The sequence below is a fragment of the Zalophus californianus genome, chromosome 8, assembly GCF_009762305.2.
Source record: "Zalophus californianus isolate mZalCal1 chromosome 8, mZalCal1.pri.v2, whole genome shotgun sequence".
Taxonomy (NCBI): Eukaryota; Metazoa; Chordata; class Mammalia; order Carnivora; family Otariidae; genus Zalophus; species Zalophus californianus.
The window spans coordinates 140,302,615-140,320,156 of NC_045602.1; the positions used below are offsets into that span (position 1 = coordinate 140,302,615).

At 63.9% G+C, this 17,542-nt stretch overlaps 1 protein-coding gene across 15 annotated transcripts; it reads right to left on the minus strand.

The window, feature by feature from the left end:
* Nucleotides 1-4,895: 4,895 nt before the first annotated feature.
* On the minus strand, nucleotides 4,896-17,409 carry UCKL1 (uridine-cytidine kinase 1 like 1). Of its 15 annotated transcripts, none has more exons than XM_027621150.1 (16): nucleotides 17,202-17,391; nucleotides 12,021-12,083; nucleotides 10,988-11,178; nucleotides 10,680-10,786; nucleotides 10,382-10,552; nucleotides 10,225-10,296; nucleotides 8,960-9,149; nucleotides 8,810-8,871; nucleotides 7,064-7,083; nucleotides 6,310-6,408; nucleotides 6,145-6,238; nucleotides 5,994-6,056; nucleotides 5,776-5,898; nucleotides 5,481-5,588; nucleotides 5,217-5,373; nucleotides 4,896-5,131 (listed from the first exon to the last, which is right to left on the minus strand). In XM_027621150.1, the coding sequence occupies exons 1-16, from the start codon at nucleotides 17,312-17,314 to the stop codon at nucleotides 5,052-5,054; spliced, it is 1,713 nt and encodes a 570-aa protein (XP_027476951.1). In that variant the 5' UTR covers nucleotides 17,315-17,391; the 3' UTR covers nucleotides 4,896-5,051. The 15 variants fall into 15 exon arrangements, 14 of the variants coding, with proteins under 14 accessions (XP_027476951.1, XP_027476953.1, XP_027476952.1 ...); XM_027621152.1 differs by having other exon boundaries at nucleotides 4,990-5,131; nucleotides 10,988-11,175; nucleotides 17,202-17,393; XM_027621151.1 differs by lacking the exon at nucleotides 7,064-7,083 and adding an exon at nucleotides 8,154-8,170 and having other exon boundaries at nucleotides 4,990-5,131; nucleotides 17,202-17,388.
* Between the last annotated feature and the right edge of the window lie 133 nt (nucleotides 17,410-17,542).

Sequence of the window (17,542 nt, forward strand, 5' to 3'; positions counted from 1 at the left end):
GCCGGCCTGAGCCCTCGGCTATGTGGCAGGCCTGTCCTCGGCTGGTAGCACAAGGTAGACGAAGGGTGACGGCGGGGTCCCTCACACCTGGGCCTGTACTCCATGCCGAGCCTTGTCCACCCTGTGGAGGCGGGCTTCCAGGGGTTGTCCCGCTGCCTGCTCCACCCAGGGCATCAGTGTGGGGTACACTCGCGTCCTCGTGGCTGGACACGACTGTCATGTGTGCCTGGGTCACATCCATGCCAGCGATGAGCCAGGACTGCATCCCAGCATCTCCCTGGGAGGGCCCGATGGGAGGATGGTCCTGACTCCCAGGGGTTCTGAGAGCCGAGCAGGGCCTGGCTGGGGACTCTGTGCAGCTCACAGCCGGGGGTTTCTGGCCCCACTGAAACCACTTTTGTGCCTCTCTTCTCTTCCCTGAGATAAATGTCTAGTCGTGGACTCTTGTAGGAAATGCTGTCCCTGCCTCAGGGCATGTGTGTCCCTGGGGGTTCTGCACACATTGGGGTGGGTGGGGACCCTGGCCTTAGGTGGGGGAGGGCACCTAGACGCCAGGGGCCCCGTGGGTGTGGCCACGTGGCCCAGGCCACAGGTGCCACCTTCCACACTTTCAGCGACTGTGCCCGGCACTCTCATGCCTGGGACCCCCTGGGGTCAGGGTGCTCGGTCTTCGGTTCCCTTGACTGAACTCAGGGCAAGGCAGAAATAGTTTGAAAAAAAGCAGCATAAAAGTACTAAGGACGATGTAACAAGCACTTTGAAGGAAACCCTTCCTCTAGGACATAGAGGGTTAGGGTTAGGGTTAGGAACTAGTGTGACTTGGATCTTCCATGAAGGAGAGAATGGCCCTCAGTGAAGACCTGCGAGTCCCTCCCCTACCCAGTGTCCCCTCCGGCCCGCCGGTGCAGCATCCACAGATCCTGTTTCATTCCTGATTGTACCGATCTCTAGTTTCGCATAGAGAGTACTACACTGCACTGGGTCAGTCTGCATTTTCATTCAGTGTAGGTTTTTCCAAGCAGCCACCCCCCATCTAGGTCTAGTTTATTTGGCTGCTCGTTGAGGACATGGGTTTTCAGTTCTTTGCCACTGACTAGGGCCGGGCTGCCGGGGGGTGTCCCCAGGGCACGGGCGCCCCCCGACTGCCTTGGTGGCTGCGCTGTCCACAGAGCGGGAAGGCCCCTCCCCTCCTCCTCAGGCTTCTCAGACCTTGTTCTCTGTGGGAATCTCACGGGGAAATCAGAACTAACACCAAGCCTTAATTCATGATGGGCATTCAAGGTGGTGGGCGGCGGGACCTCGCTCCTCCCCCAGACCCAGGGCCCCAACACCTGTACCCCTGATCTAGGGGACCGTGGGCGGGGGGCTGAGTGGCACTCCGGGGAGATTCCCGAAGTCCACGCCCCCACGGCCAGTCCGGGAACTCTGGGCTCCTGGCGGAGGTCATGGTCGCCACGTGCGGACGTGGGTCCTAGGGGCGCGGCCCTCTCCCGCTCCCCACCGCCCGCGAGGAGGGCGACCAGGAAACGGCAAGCCACGCGGGGCAGGTGTTGGGGCGCGGGGGGCGTGGCCACCAGGAGAGGTGGGGGACTTGCCCGCCGCCCCGACCCCCGTCACCATTTGAAACCACTTACGACACAAGCTAGAGGGGGCGCACGGGGCGCGGCGGGGGCAGGGGTCTTGGGACCCAGGGCGCCAAGGCCATGCGCGGACTTCCTCTGGCTCAACACGGCCTTGCCTGCCACTCCTCCACAGACCCTCGCGCGGCCCCGGGGGCTCCCGGCGCGAGACCAACGCGGGCAGGACGCGGGGGGCGGGCCGCCGGGTCTGGAGGCGTCCCCGGCCCCGAGCCGGAGGGGAAGGCCCCGGCGGGAAGGCCCCGCCAAGTCGCGGACACCGGGCTCTCTCTTGCTTCAGAGGGACCCTCTGCTCCTACTCAGACCCTGCTCAGCACCCCGGTCCCCCCGCCCTCTCCGCACAACTCCCGTGGTCTCCGAGGCCGCGGCCCCCTCCACCCCCGTCCGCTCGCCCCCACGCGGGCCCCTCTCCGTCCAGGCCCGTGGTCCCGGGCCGGCCGTGTCGTGGTCGGGGCGCTCTCTCGAGAGGCGGCTCCGCCCGCGCCGGGACTCAGGGACGCAGTTGGGGGGCGCAGTGGAGGGCGGGGGCGAGCCGGGAGGGGCGGGGCCGGCGCTAGCTCCACCCCGTCCACGCGACGCCGGGGCGGATCTTGGGCCCCCGCTGGAAGCAGGGTGGTGACCAGAGGATCCTGGGGACCTGCGCTCGGAGCCAGGCCCACCGGCCCGCAAGCCGACCCCGGATGTGTCGCTCGTGAAGTCGGTGTAGCGCCCACCCCAGCCCTTCCTCTGGCCCCAGCCTGTGGCGGTCGAAGAGTGGGTCCCCGTGCACCTCCATGTGCGAATTACACCATTCTTGCTCTTCTAACCCAAGCCTACCCCAAATCCACCCGCTCACCCCTGCCCTGCCCCTTCGTACCTCTGAATCTCCTGCTCAGACCAAACCCCCAGCTCCACCTTGGTGAGCCCGAAAGTCCCCAGCCTTCTGTGTTGTCTCTGACCGCCTCCTGCCCTCTTCCCAGGATTCACCCTGAAGCACTTGGGGCCCAGGAATCCGAGCATCTTCCAGGATGCGTCCAGGCTCCAGGCGGCCCCCGCTGAGGCCCCAGGCGGGGTGGAGTCTTTCCCCAGGCCACGCCAGCCCCCAGCCCCTGCTGATGACAGCCTGCTTGACCTGCTTCACTCAGCGTGACAACCATATGTGCCCAGCGCTGGGACTGGGGCCCCATCTCCTGGCCGGGGCGCGCCCGAGCTTCCCTTCCTGCCTTATGGCAGCCGCCGCTGGGGAAAGGGGTAGCACCTCACAGGCTGACGAACCTGAGATTGACCCTGGAGACACCATTCTCAGGCTGGACAGTCCTGGAGGCACTGCCCAGGGACGGTGGGCGAAGCCCTCAGCAGGCCGGTGCATCATGGGAGCTTCTGGACTAGTGTATGGGGTGGTCTGCACCCCCCTCCCCCTATCAAGCTGTGACCATATGTCCAGGCTGTAGCTCCATCTTCCCAGCTCCCCTCAACTTCTCCCCCAGGCGCCTGCCCCGCCCCTCCCCCCAGCCTCTGCTGGGCCCCAGAGGAGCCCAGATGCCCAGAAAGGCAGCCCAAGGGCCACCTGGCTCCCAACCCCCAGTCAGTCCACCAGAGAGTTTCCTAGGGATGGGCTTGTCCATCCCTGGAGAGAGCCTTCTCCCCAGACTGGAATCCCTTGATGTACCCAGTAAGCTGTGTTGAGTGTTACCCCAGGAGAGTCTTGGACCTCGGTTCTGGTCCTCTCTCTGGGAGTAGGAGGCTCCCAGGGGCTGGAGGCATTGCTCCCTTTCATCGGCATCCTGAAGAACCTCCCCCTGTGCTGTTTGGAAAGTGACCCACTTCTACCACCGCCACTGGGGCCTGGCAGGAAATGGGTTCAAGAAGTCCCCTAGCCTGTGGCCTAACCTCCCCAAGCTGCCTTGGATGAGCGGACCACAGCCTGAGGGGGCAGATCCTCTGGTTCAGGCCACCTGCCTCCCAATTCTGCCCTAAGCCCCCAGTGTTGTCCTCTCCCAGGGGCTGGGGGCCGAGTTGGGTGGGGGCAGCTGGGCCCTTTCCTTTCAGCTGCATCTGTGTGCCATAGCACGTGAGATGTGTGTGTGTGGTGTTGATACATGCATGTGCATGTGTGGGTTTGGTCTATCTCGGGGAGCTGGTCAGCGCCTAGCTGGACTCTGGGGAGGCCTCCAGGGAATGACCTAGCCCCTCCCTGGCCCCTGATTAACTGTCCCTTTTCTGGGAAGACCTGGCTTGACAGAAAGGCATCTTCCCGGCCTCAGGGCCCCAGCACCCCTCCTAAGCAGGGCCCAGCCGGGTTCCCAGCACACAGCACGAGAATGGCAGAGTGAGTGAGTGGGGGCTCTGGAACATGGGAGAGGAGTCCACTCACCAGCTTGGGCAGGAGAAGCTCCTCCTGCTGACCTCTGGGCCCTGTGTTGATTCTCTGCCCCTGGTGTCTGGCCACCCCTTGGACAAGCCTCCTGCCTTTATCTGCCTGCCCTTGGCCTGGCCCCCACCCAGTGACTTCCTGTCCCCGCCCCCACAACAGGTTTTTCCATGACATATGGCCTTTGGTTGGGGGGGGGGACCAAGGAGACCAGGAGGGCAGGAAAGAGGCAAGACACAGGTCGGGACAACAGAGGGGTAGGGAGACTGGGGGTGCCTGACAGCCCATCCCCAGCAGTCCAGAGGTCTGCCTACCCTACCCAGGCAGGCCTGCCAGACAGGCTGTCTGGAGGGAGCCAGAGAAGCCTGCCTCTGTCCTTGAGCCCAGAAGCAATGAAGACAGGGCTAGAGGTGGGTTTCCGGCCCTGAACAGCATGGCTGGCCCACGGAAGCTGTGTGGCCATCTCCCCTGCAAGTGGAGCTCTTGCCAGTGGTAGGTACCAAGGCTTCACTCCCTCCTACAGCCGCCCACACACTGATTTCCGCTGGGTTCCCCGACAGTACAAACACGTGGTGGGGGCGGGGGTGGTGGATGGCTGCAGAGGCTCCCTCTTGAGATCCAGAGTCCTAGGTCCAGGCCAGGGGGCCGCCAAGGGGCCCCCCTAGCAGAGCCAGGAGCTGTGGGCCCCAGCTCTGTTCTCCTAAATCTGACACTGCACCTGGACTGTAGGGAAAGCCCAGCGCGGGCCTAGGAATGCCTGTTCTGCCGCTCATAAGGCGAGGTTCTGACCAGGCTCCTCAACTCCCTTCCTCTCTATGGTGCCCTGCAGCCTGGGGGCTGGGGCTACTCCTCACGCCCAGGTCCCAGGCAGGACAGCACCCGAGGGCCCCCAGCTAACCAGGCACGGCTTCATTTTCCCAAACTTTATTGTATAAAACGTACAGAGTAAGTTACAGCGGTCATATCCTTTTTAATTAAAATAAGTTAGGACTTGTCTGGAAGCAAGGCCATGAGGCAGGAAGAGGCGGGGCGGCGGCAAGAGCGGGCAGGCTCAGGGCGGGCGGCTAGCTCGTGGAGGCCCCTTCCTCCTCATCACTGCCGTCAGGCGCCGCGTCCGTCCCGAAGTAGCGGTCACCGAAGTTACCTGCGGCAAGAAGCAGGCCCTTGTGGTGGGGACTCAGGCCCACCAGGCCCCGGGGCACCACTGGTCAGCCCCGGGTCAGCCTCACCAATGCCGGGGATGATGCGGAACAGGTCGTTGACGCGCTTGTCCACCGCCGTGGTGATAATCCTCACTCGTGGGAAGGCGTAGGCCACCGAGTGAACGCCCATCTCGGCCATGAGCAGCGACAGCAGGAAGATCTTGTCTTCCGGAACATCATGGTCCTGCGCCGTAAGGGGCCAGTGTATCCCCACCCGGGCCTGCCGCGCAGCCCCCCGCGCGCAGCCCCCCGCGCGCAGCCCCCCGCGCGCAGCCCCCCGCGCGCACTCACCAGGAGCACACGCACAGCCATCATGGCCGCCGCGCCCGTGGACACCGTGCAGTCCATCAGGATCACGTGGTCGTCACTGATGTCCTTGGGCAGCCGCAGGTAGTGGAGCTGACAGAAGCCAGAGTCAGAGCCAGCCCAAACCTGGAGCTGCCCTCCGGGGGCTCCCACCCCCGCCCCTCGGGCCACCCCGCTGCCCCCTTCCCCGCCCTGATGTCCCTCCCCCAGGCCCCCCAGACTCCCTCAGCCCCTGCCCTCTAGGCCCGCTCCCCCCACCCCCACCCCCCCGCCGCCACACCTCGGGCTCCCCGGTGAGCTGGTTGGTCTGGATGAGGATGGTGCCGATGCGCACGTCTTTGCACACAGCCCGCAGCGCCGGCTCCATAGTCTCACCCGCACGCAGGATGGACACGCCAGTGATCTGCGGGCCCGGAGGGAGGGGGAGAGGAGCTGGCCGGACCTCCCACCTCCCGGGCCGCCCCAGCCCCGGCCCCCGGGCTGCGCCCCAGCTGGTACCTGCTTCCCCGCATAGCACTTGCCCGCGTAGTCCTGCCCCTGCGGGGTCTGCACGACGCAGTCCTGCGCACAGAGGGCGTGAGGGCGCTCGTGAGCACGGGGAGCCGCGCCCCGCCCGTCCCAGATACCTGCCCCACACCCCGCTCCGCACCTGGAAGGGCAGGAAGGAGAGCGCGTGCTCGATGAGCAGCCGCATCAGCCTCTTGGAGTAGAAGATGAATTCATCACGGCTGGTCTCCTTGTCCCTGCGGACCGGTTGGGTTAAGCAGACGTGTGGGCCGCCAGGGGCCACCTCGCCTCACGTAAGGGCCCTCACCTGATGATGGTGTGCATGCCCCGCACCTGCGGCGTGCTCTTGAGAACACTCAACGTTCGCGGCAGGGGGTGGCACTGATGCGCCGAGGCCAGCGCGGCCCTGGGAACACAAACCGATTGGGGACTCAAGAAGGGGGTGTCTTCTCCCAGAGCCCTATCCTCCCACTCCGGACACTGTGTGGGGGCGCATGTGATGGGACAATGAGCTGTGCAGGTGGGGGCCGCCGCCTCCCTGTGGCTGATCTGGAGGGAGGGCCCCAACCCCCGAATACTCCCATCAGGCGAAGGTTGGGCAGAGCAGCTGACCATCAGGTGGGAAAGGGAGGGGCTGGGGTGTGAGCCTCCCCTCCCAGCCCAGATCCCCTCCTGCGCTTGCACGGAGAAAGCAAAAGGGGGACCAGGCAGCGGGAGGGCAAAGGAATCTCAGCCCCCAGGATGGGCAACTGGTCCTCAATCCCAGAACATGTCTCTCTGGGGAACAGCTGAACCTCAGAGCCAAGTCTCGCCCTGACCCTTCCCTCCAGGTGATGCACGGCTCCCCCCTCGGGAGACGCGGGCAAATCTGGCTCAGGGCCAGCCCTGCGGCACCATGCCCGGGGTGGGGAAAGGAGCAGGGGGCGGGAAGGGGCGGAGCAGAGGGGGCGGGGAGGGGCAGGGGCGTGCGGGAGCAGCACCCCCCGCCCTCCCCCCCCCCCCCCGCCCGCCGCACACAGCGCACACCGCAGCACCACAACCAGCGCGCACTCTGTCCTCACATATCCCAGCGCAGCTTCCTCTGCTCGCCAGGTGAAGAGTGTGTTCAGGGAGGGTACAGGGCAGGAAACCCAAGGGTTTACAAAGAGGAGGAAAAGAACAAAGAGAAAAAGACCATTTAGCAAGGGAGCGAGTCCCCGCGGCCACCAGCTGGCCTGAGAGAGAGAAAAGGCAGGTGGCAGGGCGACAGGGAGACCCGGGGAGGCTTGGCCCACACCCTGCTGCCGGGCCCCGCTTCCTGCCCACCAGTCACCACTTCCTTGGCTGGCCAGAGAAGGGGAAATAGCCGGCTGCATTTAGGCGTGTTTTTTTTTTCCCCAAGTTTGAAACTTGATTCTCACGACAAAGGCTTCCAGGGGGCCCGGCAGGGCAAGACCTGCAGTTGCCTTGGTCTGGATGAGAGCCAAGTGGTGACTCGTGCGAGGGCGGCACGCTGCAGGGGCCATTCCCAACGCAGCAGCTTCGGGGCTCCCAAGTGTGAATTGGGGGCTCTCCTGGTGCTCCCCGATTCCACAGAAAGCCTGGGCTAAAGGCAGGTCATTCATGCTGGGGACTGTGGGGGATGGTGCTTCATCGGCTCTCCCCTGGTGCGTTCAGAGGCCCTCCTGGCTCTCTCTCTGCCCTGGGTCCAGGGCCAGAGCAGCCATCTGGGGGCATCCAGACTGGACCCTCAGATCAGGCAGAGGACCCTCTGGCTGCTGAGAGATATGCCTGTGACCACTGACCTAGGGGGCCCAGCAGTGCTGGCTCAGGACAGCTGTGCCCTCTGGCGTCAGACCCCATGCAACCAGCCCCATGTCGGGGAGAGGCCTCCAGAGAGGTCTGACCAGCATAGAGTCAGGGCACTGTGTGATCCTGGGCAAGTTCCTTAACCTCTCTGTGCCTGAGTTTCCTCATCTGCCAGCAAAGACAGACAAAAGCAGTGTGGGGGCCACCACACCATCCTTTCTGCACCTGGGCCAGGGCTGCCATCAGGGATGGGCATGACAGGAGAGGACCCCCCCCACCTGCCCAGGTGACAACCCAAATTCCGCGCTGCCTGTGGATGTTGGAAGTGCCTCCGTCTGTGCAGACAGGTGTGGGAAATCTTACCTGACACTGAGCTCACGCTGCAGCGGCAACACAGGGAAACACAAGGGAATGGGGTGGCGCGTCAGTGGTGGTGGCACTGCTCACCTCGCAGTCACCGGACAGCACGGCCCGTTGCCACCGTGCACCTCGGCCCGCCGGGCCACCCCCACCCGGGAACGGACCTGCCACAGTCCCAAGTGGCTGCCAACCACGGGAGGGAGCCAGCTCTTACGGCCCGTGACCTGGGCACTCTCTGGACCGGGCACAAAGAGCCAGGGCTTCTGAGGCTCCATTCCTCAGACCTCGGGCCTCCAGCACCCCATCCTGAAGCCTGCCCAGAGTGGCAGTGCCCTTAGCCGGCCCAGGGCATGTAACCAGGTTGGGACATCCCTCCTGCAGTGCTCAGGATATGGGACCCTGCACTAAAACCCAATAGTTTGGGAGGGACAACTCAAGGCCCAGCTCAGGCTGGGAGTACCAGAAGGCACCTCTGCACCCCACATTTTCTCAGGGAACCAGCTGCCTCTGGCCGGCACAGGGACATTGGAGGGCCAGAACATGGCAGGGACATGAACACACGGGGGCTGCAGAGCAGGCCTCTGACAGTGGCAGCGGGGGAGTAGGGCCTGGGGCTGGGGGCGCTGCAGGGACCCCGGACCCTAGTCCAGCTGGCTCACCTCCTCCAGCTGGCTGTGCATGTGCTGCACGATCAAGTCGATGGCCACCGTGTTCCCGCTCCCTGGGATGGGACAGATAAGGAGGGTCACATGAGGTCCCAAGGCCCCTTCTGCCCACATTCCCAATGGCAGGTGGGTCTGCAGGCTCACCCCAGGGCACCACGATGTCTGCCACGCGCATAGTGGGCTGGATGTACTGGTCGAAGGCAGGTTTGACAAACTTGTTGTATTGCTTGATGACACCCTCGATGTCTCGGCCTCGCTCGCTAATGTCCCGACGCAGCCGCCGCACAAGGCGGATGTCAGAGTCCGTGTCCACAAAGATCTTCATGTCCAGGAGCTGGATGGGGAGAGCGAGGCGCTGAGCGGGGCCGGTGTGGGTGACCTGGGGACCAGCTCCTGCAAAGACTTCTGGCCCGGGAGCAAACCAGGCCCTTGGGGCACCTTGCAGGTCCAGCTGGCAGTGTGCATGGGTGTGGGGAAACGTAGGGGGGCGTGTACATGGTGAGTGGGGGGCACTATCCACCAGAGGCTTCAGTCAGAGGGCACCGGACAGACCCTGGCTGCAGACGCAGGATGGAACTGGTACCATTACTGCGGGTTGTCAGCTATCTGTGTGCCCTCACACATGTCAGGGGAACGGGGGACATGTCTCCTCCCCACCATACCCCCCACCACAGTGCTTGGGTTTGGTGAGTTCAGGTCTGGCCTAAAGGGGCTGTTGGGGGGCTAGGTACTGCTGCATGGTGGGCAACAGGGTTCCCTGAGCCTGAGCCCAAACTCACTGGCCTCAGAACTACAAGGAACAAGAACCAGAGCACAGGCCTCCCTCATGGCCCTCAGCGGCAGCAGGAAGAAAACCCACATACGGCAGGGCCTGGCGGGAAGGACACAGCTGTGCATGCCTCCCAGGGGTCGGACAGCACAGACACAGGCCATCTCCATCCCAGGCAAGAGCACGCACGCGTGAACCAGCACGCACTACCCCAAGCTCACTCTGACCTCAGTGACTGCATGGGCTCCAGAGAGCAGCAGAGGAAACACAGACAAGAAAGTGAGCAAGCATTAAGAAGAGAAGGTCAAGGCACTGACCCAGGGCTTGCACCCACACCTGGGAGTGAGCCCCTCCTCAGGCTGCCTCCCCCACCAAGGGCATTCCCATTCTCTCTGTGGGAGTGGGGGGTCTGCTCCACCCAAAGTCCTTGACCCACTCTCCGGACAGCAGCCATTCCCCACCCAACGCCCGGTGACTGCACCACCGGGGTGACACAGGTGACCATGTACCACGGGGACAGAGAGAGTGGCTTGGCCTGCTTGGAGGAAGCAAGTTTAAGGTCAGAACCACAGGAGAAGCAGGGAGATGAGCAGGGATGGGCATTCCCAGCAGGACCGTCAGCCTTGAGCCCTGCCCTCACCTCCAGCAAAGTCTTGTCAGCAAAGGCCATGATGCCCTCGAAGATGATGACGTTTGCACCGTAGAGTGTTTTCTGCAAAGGAGTTGTGCAGCCGGTCACCTGCCATGCCTGCCCCGTTCCCAGGCAGGCACGCACAGCCCGAGCCCACGAGGCCTACCCAGTCCTTCTTCCGGCTGTGGGTGGTGAAGTCGTAGACAGGCACCTTGACACTCTTGCCCTGTTTCAGCTTCTTGAGGGTGGACACAATGAGGTCAAAGTCGAAGGCGTCTGGATGGTCGAAGTTGAAGTTGTTGTGGGCAGCCTGCTCCTGTTGCTGCGTGGTCAGCACCTGTGGGGGGAGGCGCCAGGGGCTCCATGGGCCCCTCCACACCATGCCAGGGCCGGGGGCGGGGGCAGGGCCAGGGGCATCCAGGCCCTCCACAGACGTGGCCTGCATGGGCCGGCATGCCCCTCACCTTGTAGAAGGAGTCCATGGACAGCAAGACCACCCAGGGCACGTCCAGGGCCTCGATGATCATCCTGGCCACAGTGGTCTTCCCAGAGGCGCTGCCTCCTCCCAGACCTGCGGAAGGGGGCAGCGTGACCCTGGGCAAGAGCAGCAGGGCCAGCCCCCCAGCCTGGCTCCAGGGGCCCCCCCCGCTCAACACTCTGTCTGCAGCTCCCCTCCCCTGCCCCCCAGGCTTGACAGCCCAAGGGGCCCGAGGCAGCTCACATCAGTGGCAGTGCCACTCGGGGGTTCAACGGCAGGTCCTGCCTTGCTCACCGATGGCAAAGGCCTCCTTGGACTGTGTGCCGTGCTCATTATACCAGGGCGGGCGCCCGGCTGTGTAGATGGTGCGCTTGCTGGTGCGCAGCAGGGGCGGCTCAGACTTGCACTGGCTGGTGGTGCGCTTCCGGGGTGAGCGCCCGGTGCCCACAGGTGGGAGGAGCCTGTCCAAGGATTCCGCATTGCTGCTGCAGAGAAGGACACGCCTGCCTCTGCCCAGGGCCACCAGCCACCCTGCCATCCTGTGTCAGGCCTGGCATGGCCGGCCACGGGGTCCACCCCCCACGCAGGCACACGGGCACCGCCAAGCTAGGCAGATCCAATTGGGGGGCACACGAAAGCCGCCTGCAGCCCATCCACAGGGCTCCTGGCCTTGAACTGTCACTGCCCACACACGTTCAGAGGGACAGCAAACAGCATTAGGGGAAATGAAGAGTGCCATCCTGGGCCTGGCCCGTCCCCTCAGATGAGAGGGGGGCACAGCAGGGCAATCAGGACCCCATCAAGGACCATGTTCCCTCCCACGACACTCTCTGTAAGATCCAATCCCTGCCACCCTGAGGGGCACATGGGGAGGGGGGTTCCCGGACAGAGAGGCTGCTGACAGGAAAGCTGAGCGGGCTGGCAGAGGGGATGGGTGCAGGAGGGAGTCCCTGGGCTTGGAGGCCCGCAGGGCAGCCCTTGCTTCTTGCCGTCCAGCACACTGCAGACCGAGAAGGCAGGAGACCCCAGGAGCCGCAGGCCAGAAAACCCAACCTGGGGGAGGCACGGACAGCATCTGTGCCCTACTCCAGCCGGTGCTGTGCCCCCATGCCTGGTGACATGCTGGCTTCCCCGCGGGCTCATAAAGGGCACAGTGTGACTGCTGGCCCAACGCCTCGAATCCCAGCAGTGAGAGCTCTGGGGAGGCTCCACTTGGCTGGGCGGTAGTGTGTGCTGACGGGCTGGGTCACAAAAGCCTGGCGTAAAGACGGCCGCAGGGCCAGGACAAGCTCGGGGAAGAGAGGGGCCGGGCTGGCCAAACTATCACCTGCTCCAGAGGCCTCCAGGCCGGTGGTGGCCACCGCCGCTGCTGGCTGTCCGGGCAGAGCCCCTGGTGTGTGGGAGGAACGTGCAGGAAGTCATGCAGACGTACTGGGCAAGTCAGGCCTTGCAGGATGCCACCTGCAGCACTGGCTTGTGCACCCCTGGTCTGGGACCCCAGGGATGCACACTGCTCACCGTACTAGCATGAAAGCCTGGGAAGGACACAGACAGGGAAGGTGTCCTGAAGTCCGCTTAGCTGAGAAAGCCAACTGCGGTAGAACGTGAACCCGTGTCTATAAACCCAGCAAAGGGAGAGCGCTCACCTGCACACACCTTCGTGTGAATACATGTGAGCAAAACGGGATGCAGAGAAAGATACAGGCCTGCCAAGACTGCCCTGGGGACCAGGATTTGGGGCTCCTGCCACACTAAACATCTTAAGCACAGACCAAGCCCACTACCACGGCCACCCCCCCCCCCCACCCACGAGCAGTGCGAGGCCACGGGGTGCCAGGAATCCGGCTGGCGAGGGCCACGAGAGTGCCTTCCTGCGTCTGGAACAGCCTGGGCATCTCCACCCCGGGAACGCTGGTGTCCCCGGCTGTGCAGTCCTCCCATAGCACCTGGTGTTGCCGAGAGCCAGAAGGACGGTGTGCATGTATGTTTGGGGGTCGGAGGCAGTGGAAGAAATCCACTAAAGCCAAAGGCGGGACAGGTCACACCAGTAGCACTTGAGAGCCCTGAGGACAACCGCAGCACAAGTCCTAGCAGACAGAAACCAGCCATCGCAGGGCAGGGGCCACGGGGCACCATCCTGGGGGACAGGCAACACACGGCTGCCACGGCTCCTCGTTGTCAGGACAGCACAAGGAGCCAGCAGTGGAGGTAATTAGCCAGTCTATGTGCTCGGTGTCACCTCTGCAGCGCTGGAGACAGGCACTGCCACCCAACAGTCAGTGTGTGGGGGACTCTGCCCAGCCTGGAGCTATCCCAGGCATGCTGCCCACATTCCCGCTCCGGCAAGCCAGAGATGGACGCGGCAGGTGGGGGAGACTGGGGGAGGGGGCCAGGAGGGAACAAGCAGAGGTGTCTCCAGGCCCCGGACAGACTCCTCTAACAGCACAGAGCACGTAGCCTCTGGCGCTCACCAGCACACTGCCCTCCCAGCAGCAACCCACATACCCCGCAGAGGACAGACGGCCCTGGAGGTGATGGGGGGGGCAGAAAACAAAGTCCAGCCCGGCCCCTCCCTCTGTGCCTTCTGGGAGAAAGCTCTACTGTGGAAAACCTGACTTGCAAAGGAGGAGGAGGGCCTCACCATCTCCCGAACACGCTCTTGTGTGCTGGTGCTGAGCAAGTTCCCTCACAGCCGGGCCTGCCTCAGGGCCATGGAGGCCTGTTCCCATCCCCCGCTTCTCACCCCAGTGCACCTCTCCAACAGGAAACTCTGAATCCTTATTTGTGAGGGTTCCTCGTCCCATTGAGGTAGTGATGGCCACGACCACGGACGACTTCTGAGGCTCATGCTGCCGACAGCCTGGGGCAGACACCATCCCAGGGAAGAGTGCCCATGCGCCAGGAAGAGCAGAAAGTAGGCCAGAGAGAGCTTTGCCAGAAACCCGCCCCATCTAGGGCGTGTGATGGGTCTGAACAGTATCAGGCTGGGTGTGCAGCCAAGCCCAGCTCCACGGTCTTCTCCAAAGCCCCGTCTCTCTCTGGGAACCAGGGAGGAAGCCTCGCTGTGACCTCAGAGCAAGCCTCACCCCATTTTCTCAGTGACACGACCTTGGAAATGGGAATGTCGCACCAAAGACCTCTTTACCCAGCCCACAGAAGAACGGGGTGCGTCTGGCTACAGTGACAAAAGGTAATTTCAAACCAAAGGATTATGAGCCACAACGGACAAAGACTCACCTGTAACAGACAGCCCCGGGCAAAACGAGCCCCTGCTGGTGGCCAGCCCAGCCTGGCCCCTCAAGAGCACCTACCCAGCTTGTTTGTCTCCTGACGTCCATTAGACACATGATGCACAGGGCTGCAAGCGGCCAAGACACAGCAAAGGCAGGCTGCCCCACCACAGCCACGGGAGACAACAGGCCTGCCACTCACCTGCCTTCTGCTCCAAGGGCCCAGCACCCCGAGATCCTGATGCCAGGGTAAGCTGGGGGGCTGCTCATGGCTGGGACACAGGGGACACTGGACAGCAGGGTGATCCCAGGTGTGTACAGGAACATCTCCACTGTGCCTCTCAGACCCACAGTAGCCCCCCAGGACAGCTGAGGGGCCGCCTGAACTGCCCCTCCATGGGTGGGCGGGCGGCAGAGCAGGTGAGGGGCTGGGGGAGGGGTCGGAAGAGCCCCGTCCGGAGAGAACAGGACCCACGGCCGCCTCAGAGGCTGAGGCCACAGGCATTAAGAGGATCACCCGGCTGGGGGCTGTGTGCTCTCCTGATATTAATAGCACTGACCCTGCTGAAAAGAACACCGTCGTGGGGCCTGGCAGAGCTCAGGCCGGCCCTGGGTGTGAACTGCACCTCCTGTGCACCGGCTGGTATACTGCTGGCCCAGGCTTGCTGAGGACCACAGTACACCCCGCCCCCCGCCCCCAGAACACCGTGGAAAAAACTCCAGACCCTGCGCCTGCTTGGGACTGTAGAGCCAACCCCCTCCTACCCACCCACAGCAGAACGGGGAAATCTGGGGAAATCGGGAGCTTTGCTGAATGTCAATGCTGAGCCCTGCGTCACACCCTTGGCCCCAAGGTGCCTTCTAGAGGCACAAACAAACCTGAAACTCTAGCTGCCTGCCCCGCCCCTCCAGGGCTAGGCTCCAGCACATCCCCCAAGGCCACCCAGAGCTCAGCGTTCAGCCAGGGGACACAGCCAGTCTCCAGCCTGGCAGCAGGAGGAAGAATGGGTTCAGTTTGCTGAGGATGGGTCAGCCAAAAGATCTTTACTTCAGTGTGTAAAGGGGTCTGCATCCCTAAGTCCCTGGCCTCCTTTCCAGCTTTCTTCCTGACTTGGCTTCTAACAACACGGAGGCTCAGAAAAGAGAAAATTCCAGGTAGGGTTTACATACCTGAAGAGGGGCCACTCCTGGAGGCTGCCTCAGGAGCAGCTTCTCCTGGCTGCCCGGGTACCAAGGATGTATCTGCCTCCCTGTCCGGAGGCACCTGGAGGCAGGACTGAACTGTCCATCTTTGCCCACAACAGCTTCTCCCTCCTGACCCCTGGCCTGGACACATGGGCAGGGGCTAGCCCCCACTTTGGAGGCAGGAGCTGTCCTGGGCAGGGCTGCAGAGGTGGGGCGTGCAGCACCAGGGCCTCCACCCGTGCCTGACACCTTGTCCGGGTTTAGGGAAATTTGCTGGATGAGTGAAAATGAGGCCAGATGGAAGAGGGAGGAGCTGATCCACGGGGGCCTGGCCCCAGGGATCCCAGACTGGCTCAGGGACAGAGAGGTATCGGGGCTTTCTCAGGACAGATCAAGTACTGGGGGGGCTGCGCGGCTACAGCCCTGACGGAGCTGAAACAGGCTTCGGAGACTTGCGTGGCCCCTATCCTACCACCCTGGAAACCTCCCTGCAGAAGCCCCTTGTTCCTGCTGCTCTGGACAGGTCCAGTAGGCCTCCCTCCATTCCCACAGCTTCAGACCCATCTCCACCTGGACCGCGCCGGGAGACTGCCTGAGGGGTTCCCCGTGTTATCACCACCATGCTCATTTCTCTACCAGCACGTCCAGTGCTAAAGTGTCCGAGGTCCTGATCCTCTAGAGGAGCAAACAGACAAAGCACACGGAGGCAGCAGCCGCCAATGTGGATGGAGAAGCTGGACTGACAGTCAGGAGCAAGGGCACATACACCTGGATGCCGACCAGACCCAGCTCTGGGGCCCTCGGGGGGCATACAGGGAAAACAGCCCTCAGGGTACCAGCATCGGGGAATATAACTGTCAAGTCCAGAGGCAGTTCCGAGGCAGACCCCATGGGCCTCTGGAGAAGCGCGCCAGAATCTACACGTGCCACTGCCGGGTCCTGGCTCCCTCCGACCTCTGCCTCCCTGGGCACTGTGAGGGGCACCTGTGCCCACTACCTAACTCTGCACATGGGGTGGGGGCCAGCCTGCAGCTGCCACCGGTCCGTGTCTTCAGGGAGTGCTTCTCTCAAGACTTCATCTGGCCTTACCCTCTCCGATCTCGGCCTAACTCAGACTCTTTGGAACTGCCGGGTGTCACAGACTCAGGTCTACGAGACTCGGTCACCCTGTGCCAGGATCTAGTCAGTTTTCGCTGGGAAGGTGTGAGCCTCCTCAGGGCAGCTCCTGGACCCCTCGCCTCGTTCCTCTCCCTGCCAATTCAGTGGCTCCCTGGCACCCAGACCATCCTGGAGGAGTCCAGGCACACAGCATTTCTGCCGTGGAAAGATCATCCAATCCCCGCGATGAGATGCCCGGGAGGGAACGAAGACTTCCTTGGAGTCCGTGCCCCACCCCACCCCCCCACCCCCCGCCCCGTGGCTGTCGCTAAGCCTTCCTTAAGGGACAGTTCAGGCCCAGAAGTGAGGAGCCAGCCCTCAAGGGTGGGTCTCCAGAGGCCCACCAGGGGGCAGGGCCCCACAAGCACTGAGTAGGACCCCATTTCCTCTTGGCCTCTCCCATCTCCCCGGTCAGGGTGACAAAAGGGCTCTTTCCCCGCTCTACTCCTCCAACTCTTGCAGAGCCTCCAGAGCCTCGGGGTCCGGCACAACAGTGGGCAGTCGGCAGGCCCTCCAGATTCACGAACCCTGGCCTCTCGGCTTATAGGCAGGAGCGGGGACAGGGCCTGGGTCCCCCTCAGAGCGTAAGGGAGGCACACGCTCCAGCCCCGGGGACGGACACCAAAGTCAACTTTAGGAGAATGCGCTTTATCCGGCAGGCCTGCCCACGGGCCCGTCTCCGCTGGCCACCCGGGAGCGGCGGTGCACGCACAGCCTCACCTCCCGGCCCCGCGCCGCCGGCCCCGCCAGGCCCCACCGCGGGCGCCGGCAGCCCTCGCGCGTCCAGATCCCGCCGGTCGTGGTCGCCCCTGCCCTCAGGCCAGCGCCCCACGGCACGGCGGGCGGGGGCTCCGGCTCACCGGGCCTCCCCCTCCCGCAGCAGACGCGAGGGGGCGTGCGCGGCCCCCAGCCCGTGCTCGGCGCGCCGCGCCTACCGGTCCTCGCACGCGGTCTCGCTCCTCTCCGCCGGCCGGTGGGGCCCGTCTCCGGCCGCAGCGGGCGGCGGAGGTAAGCGGGGCGCGTCAGCAGAGGCTGGGGGCGCCGCCATGGAGCTCGAAGGCCTCGCCGCGGGCCGCCGGCCGCAGGGCAGGCCTCTGGAGCCAGCCGCACTGGCCTCCGGGAGTCGTAGTTCGGGGCTTTGCGCCGCGCCCTCGTTGGCGTGCCCCGCGAACTACAAGTCCCACAAGGCCCTCCGGCTGTGCATGCCGGGACTTGTAGTCCGGCCTCACCCGCCGCGAGAGGGAGTCTTCCGCGGGGAAGGATTCCCACCCCGAGC